This window comes from Neolamprologus brichardi, chromosome 6, assembly GCF_056152115.1.
Source record: "Neolamprologus brichardi isolate AB-2024 chromosome 6, ASM5615211v1, whole genome shotgun sequence".
Lineage (NCBI taxonomy): Eukaryota > Metazoa > Chordata > Actinopteri > Cichliformes > Cichlidae > Neolamprologus > Neolamprologus brichardi.
In genome coordinates this window covers 37025377-37036539 of record NC_142109.1, presented here as the reverse complement: position 1 = coordinate 37036539, position 11163 = coordinate 37025377, and the positions used below count along the sequence as shown (strand labels likewise).

At 47.5% G+C, this 11163-nt stretch overlaps 1 protein-coding gene across 1 annotated transcript; it reads right to left on the bottom strand.

The window, feature by feature from the left end:
• Positions 1–1678: 1678 nt before the first annotated feature.
• On the bottom strand, positions 1679–10790 carry LOC102781027 (docking protein 2-like). The gene is made up of 7 exons (XM_087842290.1): positions 10675–10790; positions 9463–9541; positions 4978–5081; positions 4789–4899; positions 4627–4696; positions 4022–4194; positions 1679–3089 (listed from the first exon to the last, which is right to left on the bottom strand). The coding sequence occupies exons 1-7, from the start codon at positions 10729–10731 to the stop codon at positions 2244–2246; spliced, it is 1440 nt and encodes a 479-aa protein (XP_087698416.1). The 5' UTR covers positions 10732–10790; the 3' UTR covers positions 1679–2243.
• Between the last annotated feature and the right edge of the window lie 373 nt (positions 10791–11163).

Sequence of the window (11163 nt, the reverse complement as noted above, 5' to 3'; positions counted from 1 at the left end):
TTGTCCTCATCTTGGACAACATCCTCCTCTCCAGTAAATGCACTGGAAAAGTAAAAAAACATGACCTCACATCACTCGCCGGCTGGTCCAGGTGGACACGATCGAGCAGGTAGATGATGGCGTCCTCAGCTCTAAAGCTCTGTAAGCAAACTGAAGGGGATGCTGACCTGTCCTGACGGGTCTGATAGGTCAGAGATGGTCCAGGATGAGTCTTTCCAGGGTCTTTGTGACGTGGGAGGTCAGTGCCACAGGCTGTAATCCTGAGGGCCGCTGGGACGTGGTGTCTTTGGTATGGGGACGAGGTGTGATGACGTCCACAGCACTGGGACCCTCTTCAGACTCGGCATGAACAGTTTATGAAAGGGTCTCGAGGACATGGGGACTCACCCGGTCGGCTGCTTCTCGTTTGTCTCTGAACCTGGTCTTGACTGAAAGTGACGTGTGGGGGAGGGGCCTCAGGCAGCGGTGCAGTGTGGTAAATATTTACTCTGATTCATCAGGTGTTTGAACACGACGCCAACACTCCAACTTTCCCGATTGTTTATGTGAATTTCCCAAATGTACAAATACGTAAAATCATCTGTCCACACAGCAGCGAGCACTCGGAGCAGAACACAAGAAAAACATCTTCTGTTCTTATATCTGTATTACATACTGTTAAAAACACCAGGATTCGTTCAGTGGAACAAGAGTGTCATATATTTGTTTTATTTAAAGCACAATAACACTTACGGTAACAGATGATGGCGATACCTGTCATAGCTCCGATATTTACACAGAAACATAGTAAGGCCCATGTATGTAACATGACTCAGGGACATTTTTGCAGCATACATTTGTACATCGTAACCAAACAAGCGTGTTTACAGTTTTATATGTAAAAAATCGTGTATGAGAAGTAGGGATGGGTGCCATGATGGCACCGGTTCTGACATAAACGGTAGTAACCAGACTGAAAAGCAGCGCACATTTTGGTGCTTTTTTTTTCCTGAGCTGTGATACACTTTGAATTCTAGCCAATCATTTTACGTTTCCGGGGATAGTAGGCGGGTCCAGGTACGTACGTTCTTTTAGAGCAGAGCTACAGATTAAAAATGCCCAAGGTGAAGCGGTCAAAGTCTGGCTGTACTTCACAGCAAAAGATGCAAACTCAGCAGCTGCAACAAGTGCTTTAAGCTGATACTGTGATACTGTCAAAGGAGGTAACACCTCAAATCTGATGAAACACCTGGCGACGCATAGCGTTTTTTTTAAAAGCCGAGAAATGCGCCGTATTTGATAGCTTGCTGCGAGACCTCACACCGAGCACATCTACTGCGGGTGTGGTGCCTGTTATCGACCCGGAGTTAGCAACATCCCCCAAAAACCCGAAGAGGAGAGTCCTGGCCCCTAGCCCTGCCAGTGTAGCAGAAATGATGAGGATGATGATGCAGCAGCAGCCGTTCTTCTCTGTGTGAGTAGCTTCATGTTGTTGTGTGTAATTACGTTGAGTAGGCTAACCACGTTATTACATTAATGCATGTAAGGTGAACTAGCAAACACCATCATAGCTACATGCAGCTGTCTTCTTGTTTGATGGCAGATACTCCCTTCACCCTGGCCAAAAAGGCTAAAATGACCAAAGAAAAAGTGGAAAACAGTTAAAGATGAGAGGTTTTTGGACAAAGTTTGTGTTTTTTCCATTGTTTAAGCACTGCTTCCAGCCAAGAGTGATACCATATATGCCCCATAGCTGCAGAAAAGGCTAACATTGTTATCTTTTTACAAAAAAACAGCTGAACATGAGAGGTTTTTGGACCAATTTTGTGTTCTCCATTCTTTAAGCACCGGCATTGTTTCAAAAGTACCGGTTTGGCACCGGTATCGGATAAAACCTAAACGATACCCATCCCTAATGAGAAGTTTTCTATGTGGAAAAGTCAGTCAGAGTATGAATTTGCAACACAGGAGTGCTAAACTTATAAATATGCAGATAAACAGATACATTAACATAAATCACATTCATGCAGGTTTATTTATTCACCTGTCTTAATGATTAAATATTCATATTTTAGGAAGCAAGCAAGAAGTTTCTCAAACATCTGATCCCTGACCTTACAAAACCGGCACTTCCTCCGACGTCCAGTCCCAAACTTCTACAGTCTGAGGTCAGCCTACATCGCATGTGCTGCGGTAACACGGCCACGAGTTTTTGAACAATTTTACTATGAAGAATGTCAATGATGGTTTTCTAAACACCAGAGTTAAATGATGCCCAGGTTTTCATAGATTACATCATCAAGCGGACAATCCGAGGCTTTTGTTGTGCTCCTGTTGGCGACAGGACACGAGGAGGAGGGGGTGCTCTCATTGGATGACGAGGGGCTGGACGACGGTGCTTTCTTACAGACATGAGCGTAAAGATGAGCGAAGGGGTCGGCCTTGGCTTCGCTTGTCAGAGACACTTTGCTCCGTCTGCTGGGTTCGGCATAGACCGCGGCACCCTCTGCTGAAACCTTCGTTTCTTCTTTTTTCTGGAGGACGTTGTCTTTATTCTGGTGATGGCCGATCTTGTCGTACACCTCCGAGTAGACCGAATCCGGGTCGTCCGCGCGAGGGGGGGGATGCGGAGCGGCACATGGGGGTTTGAGAGGAAGAACGCTCGCAGGGTCGATATACGTGGCTCTGACAGGCGGGGGTTTTGTTACAGGCCGGATGCAGTCGGTCGGATTGGCGTATATGGCCTCTGACTGGTCTCCATGGTTACCTGCAGAGGAGCCAGCAGGGACCAGTGGGAGTGGCATGAGGGTGATAGGAGGCGGGTGATCTTCCCGAGCATGTGCGCTCTCTTCTCTGCTCTCCTCTGTCCTCAGCTTGTTCTCCAGGATGGCGGCCATGTTGGTCATATCGGGGACTTTGGGGAGGGGCGAATGAGCCTGTATGTTGGTTACCGCAACCTTCTCTCCCTCTGGGTTTGGGTTGGTCGATGAAGTCTTCAGTTTGATGGTGCTCTGAATCCGGGCGAATATCTTCTCAGCCTGCGGCGTCTCAAAGATGAACGCTCCAGGACCGGAGTCGCAGCGGCGCCCGGCTTCGATGGTTAGGGTCAGCTGGGAGGAGGAGAGAAAATAAACGTCTTACACTTGTGAGGCTTCAGTTTCACTTAAAGCTTCCATCATGAACTGAACTTTAACAAGAATGTGAAAGAATTTCAGGTGAAAAATCAGAGCGTGAGAGCCAGACTGTTCTGTAACACCGTTTTGCACCACATGATGGCGCAGCAAGCTAATGCAGCACCCAGCAGGAGAGGAAGAGCTGGTACCCACACGCATGTGGAAGCGAGATATGAATTATCACCAAACACAACCACATTTGATCCTTTTATATAAATGATAAAAGTGAAACACAGGCAAACGTAAGCACGGTTCCTGGAGAGTGCTAACATTTTTGCTCTTTTTCTGTTCAGGCACACGCCTGCAGGCAATATCGAGCCACCAGTAAAGCTGACGGATTCAGAGCTCCATTAAAAAAGCTCCAAAACCTCCCTGCTGTCGGGCTTGAGTCCCGATCTCAGGCTAAACACTGACTTTTCCTGCTTCTCCTTACAGTCTGGTAAAATGGCACCCCCCTGTGGTGAAAGACGTAATAACAACATGCAACAGGTGATACAAAAAGCACCTTTAAATTGTGACCATGAGCAGCACACACCTTAAATGGCCTGTAAATGGTAAATGGCCTGTATTTGTATAGCGCTTTTACTAGTCCTCCCTAGGGACCCCAAAGCGCTTTACACACCCAGTCATCCACCCATTCACACACTGGTGGAGGCAGCTACAGTTGTAGCCACAGCTGCCCTGGGGCAGACTGACAGAAGCGAGGCTGCCATATCGCGCCATCGGCCCCTCTGACCACTACCAGTAGGCAGTAGGTGAAGTGTCTTGCCCAAGGACACAACGACCGAGACTGTCCGAGCCGGGGCTCGAACCAGCAACCTTCCGATTACAAGGCGAACTCCCAACTCTCGAGCCACGATCGTCCCCACCTTATCGTTCCCGTATCGCCTCAGGAGTTCGTACGGCCACTCGTGAACAACGTTCTTCTTCTGGGTTTCTTTCAGAAGCAGCGCCTCCCGTCCCACCTGCAGCCAGTACGCCCCCTGCAGGCCGCAGCGGGTCGCTGCCTCCGTCCTCTGAATCGCCACCCAGAACTCAGAGGCTGTAAACAGGGAGGAGAGTCTGTCAGTCATTACCATGCAAATAAAGCAAAGCAGAACACTGATGTGATGATTTAACACAGTTTAAATACATGCACGAAGTTTTCCTCACACTGTTAATAAATACTGACAGCACGAGCAAAAAGTGTGAGGCTCGGCTTCTCTGTGCTGAACGTCAGAGCGCACATTGGATGTTAGGAAGGTTATTACGGTCCACTTTTATTGAGCAGCCAGAGAGAGCTGAATATTACATGTCTGCAGTATCGTGTGCATCCCTGTAGCTCACTGTTTACTCAGCGTGTGTCAAATTTTCCCAGACTCACGTTGATGTGAACGTGTCAAAACTGGGGGATGCAATAACTGCTCATCCTGTTCCGGGGGGGCGCTCTTAACCGGAACTGAGTATTTGGAGAAGACAAAAGCAAAGAATTTACCTTCTTGTACTGAGACGTATATCTGGTTCTCCTCCATTCGGGGCTGATTCGAGCGTGGACGGCCTCCTTTCTGAGAGAGCGAATGAAGCTTAAATAATTAGCTGTGAAATCATGAAGCTACACATTTGTGTGAAAGAGAAGGAACATTTGCGTCCTGCACACCTGAAACGTGCTTTGGCACAGTTTGTCCACCCAGTCGGCACAGTCGTCTCTGAGTGCGGCGAACACCATGGTCCTGTCCTGAGTCTCCACGCAGAACGCCCACATGTTCTCCTGCAGACACAAACCAGCTTTAAGCGTCTTTTCGACTTTTGCCGACTGGAACCGTGAGAGGAGAGTATGACGGCTCACCATGGGGCAGGCCTCAGCGTTCGGGGGGAGTCTGAGGACGCTGATCAACTCGGACAGTCGGACCACCTTCACCCTCCGGTCCCCGTGTTTTCTGAGATCGCCCCCTGCAGGATGCACCGTGCACAAACAGGCAGAGAGTTACAGCTGAGTCGGCGGAGAACGCCTGACAGACATAAATTACGCTGCTTCTTCTCAAACCAGAGCGACTCAAACAATAAGCTTCGTGCGCACTCTGCTCTGCGGCCGTTTCCACCCAACAAGTCTTTGCTCAGAGCGCACGATTCTTCTCCGGGTGGAGAAACATGAGGCGACATGTTTGCCTGAATGTCAAACAGCCGCAGGCGATGCTTCCACTCGCAGGTGTGGAAGTGTTTGTGGCTGAGCTCTGATTTAAAACCAAGTAAGATTCAAATGTATGTGTGAGTGAGCTGAACACAAGGAAAAGGCAGAGTGATATTTAAAGATGAATCTGTAAAGACAGGATTAAGCACTGAATCATCCTGTCGTACTCACGCTCGTACAGACCTGCGAGCCACAAGCTCGACCTGTGTTAGCCTGCAGACTCTTGTTTATCTCATAATTTAAGGGATAAACATCCTGTTTTATCCACGAAGCTCTGAGACCAGTGACAGACATGATAAAGTCATCATGTAACTCCTCTACTCAAAATAACTTATGCAATCAAAGAAGTCGCCCCCTGCTGGCAAAGCATGAAGGTTTATGTCAGATCGAGTACATTCATCTTTATAGATACATTTTGCTGTGAACTGGTTCATCCATCGAGCTTTGGGTCATGGGGGCAGCAGACACGCAGACCCCCCCTGTCCATCCACCTCTTCCTAACTAATCAAGAGGGACTCCAAGCATTCCCAAGCCAGCTGAGATATAACCAGTCCAGGGTCTGCCTCCGTGCTTCCTCCCAGTATCCCACCATCTTCTTTTGATGTGGAGGAGTAGCAGCTGTACTCCAAGCTCCTCCTTTCATCTTCAGAGGAAGATCATTTCCACATTATCAGTAGCTACCCAGAGCAGAAGGTGACTGTAGATCATCAGTAAAGCTTCACTTTTACACTCAGGCCTCTCGGTTTGGCGTTCGCACCAGTCCATCTGTTGATCTCGTGCTCTGCTCTTCCATCGCGTGTGAAAAGACCTCGAGGTACTTCAAATCTTCTACTTGAGGCAGCGACTCATCCCGGGTCGGAGCGGGCACGCCACCCATTTCCAGCTGAGGACCATGGCCTTGGAGCTGCTGATTCTCGTTCCTGCACACTGCTCTCATGATTCAAAGAACCTCGTCTGAAATCCTCAGGCCACCGAAGCCGAAGTACAGAAAGTGAAGAATGTTTCAAAAGTAGGCTGGAAAAAACCCAAACTGGCATCCCAGTTCCAGAGATTGGAGTATTTGGAGCACAGAAGGAGACCTGGCAACACGGCATGTTGTCAGCAGAACCTCTGGAAGGTGGAGGTGCTTTGCAGCTCGCACATGGATGTTTCCGATGATTTTCCCGGAGTGAACTTTGGGATGCTAAAGTAGTTAAAGCCAGGTGTGTATTTTAGCAGTGATGTCGTCCCTCTGTCTTTGAGGCCTCTATGCAGATGACAACAACTCTGCAGACTTTCTCTAAACTCCAGCTAACGTGGAGACATCCAGTTTGCGTGAGCGGGGAAGCAGCAGGAGAGAAGTTTCTCCCTCCAAGTGAGAAAACACTTGATTCCTGCAACTATTTGACCTTTATTTGATTACAGTGACCTGCTTTTTATGAACGCACCTGCCCGCTACCTAAAGAGGTTGGATGCTGTCCACCATTGTGCTTTATGTTTTATTACTGGCTCTTCCTCTGCAGAAGGAACTGAAATGATCAGAACTGGTCACCTCGGAGAGGTTAAGTCTGTCTTAAAGGAGAGAATAACTCTTTTACTCAGCGTGACTGTTTTTAATGTCGCTCTAAATTCGATCTGTTATTTTATATTTTTCACATGTTTGTACAGGATATTGTATTTGTTTAAAATGTTATATACTTGAGAAGTTCGGCCATCCGGGAGGGGCTCAGAGTAGAGCTGCTGCTCCACATCGAAAGGAGCCAGCTGATGGTTCGGGCATCTGATAAGGATGCCTCCTGGGGCCTCCTGGGTGAGGTGTTCCAGGCATGTCCCAGCGGGAGGAGGCCCCGGGGCAGACCCAGGACACGCTGGAGAGATTATATTCCCCCGGATAAGCTGGAGGAGGTGGCTGGGGAGAGGGAGGTCTGGGCTTCTCTGCTTAGGCTGCTGCCCCCGCGACCCGGCCCGGATAAAGCGGATGAAGATGGATGGATGTTATTGATGTTATTTATGTGGTACGTGTAGTTTGACTTTTGTTGCTATGATACCAGGTCTCTCTTGGAAATGAGATTTTTTACCAGGATAAAGAAGAAGAAGAAGAACTCCAGATAAATAATTTCCTGTTAGTGTAGCTTCATTCCTGCTGTGAAATAGTTTCTTTCTGGAGCTCAAACACACTGACTGCATAGAAACTTCGGACTTCAAACTTCTTATTTTTACTCCACTTATGTATTTGTGAGCGAATCTGTGCAACCTCAAACATTCCTGTGTGCACACACCTGCAAAGCAAACAGCCAAACTCTGGACTTTGGACACTGGATCAATGCTCGAGTCAATGTTTAACCTCAGTTTGGTTGAAGTGTGCTTGCCGTGTATTAAGACTTGCTGATTATTACAAAATTAGGTGACGTCTGATGTGTTTGCAGCAGATTCTGCAGAACATCTGAACTCTTGGTCCAGACGAGTGCAGGAGCTGCTCCCCAGGCCTCTGGTCCTCCTCTAAGTACTCCTGAAAGTATATTTACTTTTACTCTTGCACTGCTGATTCTACTGCATCTCCCTCACAGCTGAACGTAATTTGCTAAAAGTGGCATCAGGATGAGTCTGAGATGAAAAGTTTCAGTTTCAGTCGACCAAACGTCACCATGCAAAAACCCAACCGAACACTAGGGGTCAGTATTGTCACACATGTGGCAGCAGTGAGGATTGTTAGCTGGTGTGTCTGCAGATGACAGATTACTGTTCTCCCCAGATTCAGTTCAACTCAGTTTCATTTATACAAATCAGAGGCGAGGAGCATCTTTGTTAGCATCAAAGCTGTGAAACATCCCTGCATGTGTTTGTGTGCAGGTCGCAGAGAAAGGACTGAAGGAAGCACTGAGGTTCTGTGACGAGCAGCTCTCACCGCGTCGGACGCTTTCTGGCCTCTGCGTTGATCGCACCTTTTAAAGCGCACGCCCTGACCGCTGCCCTGTTCTCATTCACAAACTCTTCTCTGATGTTTGTGTCCGTGTAAAACGTGCATGTCATGTGTTCACTGTGCAGATGCTGCCGCTGAGCTTACATAACATCGCCCTCATCCCGGGCTCTGCTAAAGCGTCAGATCCAGTGCTCGGCCCGCCGCTGCATGCACGACGTGCGTTCAGCACCACCAGCATCCCTAACACGACACGATTCCCCGCCTTTTCCTGCTCGTGTAGTTTTATTTTTAGCTCCCCAGGAACTGATATGAAGCCTTTTAGTGCTGAGTGTCTCCACTGAACACGAAAGCCGAGTTTAACTTAAAGACATGAAAGAAATATTTAATTAGTTATGTTTTTCTGTTTAAGCTGAATATTTTAGACAGTGCAGACGTCCCACAGGGGTAAAGTGAAGAAAAGGTCTGGAGAATCACAACATCAGAGGATGGTTGAGAGTTTTTCTTTGTAATCTGCACTTTGTGTCTGTGAATAGAGCATCAGCATCAAAGCTGCAGGTCCAGAAGTGAGTTTGCACGTGCAGGATTAGAGCCACTGCTGCGATCATTGCTTTCTTATGTAATCAGGATTATCACCAACACTTCAGATGTTCTACTTTTATAATACAGTGGTTCGTAAAATCTGTCTCGACTGTTCATAGGTGTATTCCAGCTACCGACAGGTGACGGATGAAAGGATGAACCCCTGTTTCCTATCTGGAAGCATCTGCTGTGGGATGTGAACGCCACTAAAAGGCTCTGCTGATTGAATCACTGCCATGTTGTTCCTCCAAAACTTGAGCACAGATCTGCATGTAAATGTTCCCTGAGGTGGAGCTCGGCAGGCACGTGCGGGGGGGGCTTGAGCACCTGCCCCTTCAAACATCTGTGCACGGCCCTGGAGCTCCCCACAGCGTTTCATTAACCTGATTAAACTGTGGAAATCTGACATTTAGTGTCACGTATTAAATATCACCTCAAACATCAAAGTGGAACAGGATAAAACCTGAGACGTGATGTGACGGATCATCCAGGGAGATGACCCAGAGCTGCTGCAGCACCTGCTCCCTCAGTCTGAGTTCAGCTGGACTGAAAGTAAACTGGGCTCGGTGTGAAATCAGTGGGCTTCAGTCTTACTGCTGTGAGCGCTCAGAGAAGAAACGATCACTGTTATTTTCATCATTCACATAACGAGTGCAGCTGTTTACCTCCCATGTCCTGGATCTCCAGTCGGCCCACGCCACGGCTGCTGGGGGGCGTCAGAGACAACCACACCGGCTTCCATTTCTGAGGACAAAGAGAGACGTGAGCGCCGCGCTGCGTCCAAACAGGAAAACAAGGCTGTGTGTACGGAGGGCCCAGAGTGTCAAATGAAATGAATAAATATGTATCAATAAATTATTTAAAATATTCAAACATTTCATTGTTTTACACTTTCATTAATTATTGCATCTGTGCAGCAGCTCATCGTGAAGTCATTTACATCGGTCACTGCAACTGCAGGTCGTGGTGCATCGATCCCAGATCACGATGCAACAAAACCTCGCAGACAGCGTTTCCATGGCAACGTGGACACTGCAGGGATAAAACGACAAAGCAGGGCTGACGTCTCAGTCTGAGCTGTCCTCATGAGCCCGCACTCCTGACTCTACCCGCCAAGTTCAAAGCTAAGAAGTACAAACTCTGTTCTTCACTGCTTTTTAGATCAGGGTTAGCCCCGCCCCCTGACTTTGATGGGTGAAACCGTGAAATAATGAGTTAAATAGTGAAATACTTACACATGATTTAAATATTAAATTATATTTTTTACTGATTAATTGTTCACTGGATTCATTCAATCATGTGTTTCACTTTGGGCACTCTTGGTCCTCCGTAGACAAACTCCTCAGCGTCAGCCTGAGCCTTTCCTTTATGAACGCCATGCATCAGAGAGGTCACGTGCGGCGTGTCCTACATGAGTACAGACCCTGCGCTCACCTGTGATCTCAGTCCTTTCACAATAAAAGCAGGACTACAGGTAAACGTTCAGTAAAATGATCATCTGTGAGTTTTCAGTCACAGGTTGGTGTTGTGGGTGTGCTCGTGACGTAAAGGAGTGGGTGAGCTCACACGGCGTGTGCGTGTACTTTGTGTTGTGCTGGAATGTGAAGCTGTGTTTCAACATGTTGGTTCAAACTCCCCGAGCCACAGAAACACTGAGATCCCATCTTTGATTTTTCCCTTTTCTCAGCCGTCAAATCAAAATGAAGCGTGACAAAATGTTCATCTTCCTCCCGTTTTAGTTGGTTACCGACAGAAATGTCAGTTTCTCGTCGTTGCTACAGTCATAAAAGAATCAAAAACACAGCTTCCTCCCCACTTTGTCGGCTCTTGAACCCTCACAGCGACGCACAAACAGCAGGAATGAAAGGTGTACTTACTTTTCCAGGTTTGTGGGGTTGCAGGTAAACTTTCCCTGATTTGGTCTGAGCGTCCATCAAAGCAGCAGCACTTCAGCCGTCACGCCGACGAGTGAGAGCGTTTCTGCTACGAACAGTCGGGACGGGGAGTGGACAACATGATGCATCGTTGAAATATGATCCTCACCTGAAACTCACACACACACACACTTACACACAGACACACACACACACACACACACACACACACACACACTACAAACATGACATATATAACAGAAAGAACTCACAGAGCACAAACAGCTCGCTGTGCAGGTTTGAAGAGTTTTAAAAATATATTCTGTCTTTTTAAAAGTACTTTAAGAAGTTTATAGTGGAGTAAAACTCAGGCTGTGTACTCTGATTACAAACACAGGAGCAGGTGATGATAGCTGCTGATGTATGAATAAGCAGACGTGAATCACTGTTATTATAATAAAGTATGTTTCTCAGCAGCTCATTTTCACTGTA

What these genes read in the sequence shown, in the direction of transcription:
- LOC102781027 (XM_087842290.1), bottom strand. Translation starts at nt 10,731, where the DNA reads ATGGACGCTCAGACCAAATCAGGGAAAGTTTACCTGCAACCCCACAAA. An exon ending in AACCCCACAAACCTGGAAAA is followed by an intron (nt 9,542 to 10,674) that starts GTAAGTACACCT and finishes CTTTGTCCTCAG; the next exon opens with AAATGGAAGCCGGTGTGGTT. An exon ending in GGCGATACGGGAACGATAAG is followed by an intron (nt 3,090 to 4,021) that starts GTGGGGACGATC and finishes TCCTCCTCCCAG; the next exon opens with CTGACCCTAACCATCGAAGC.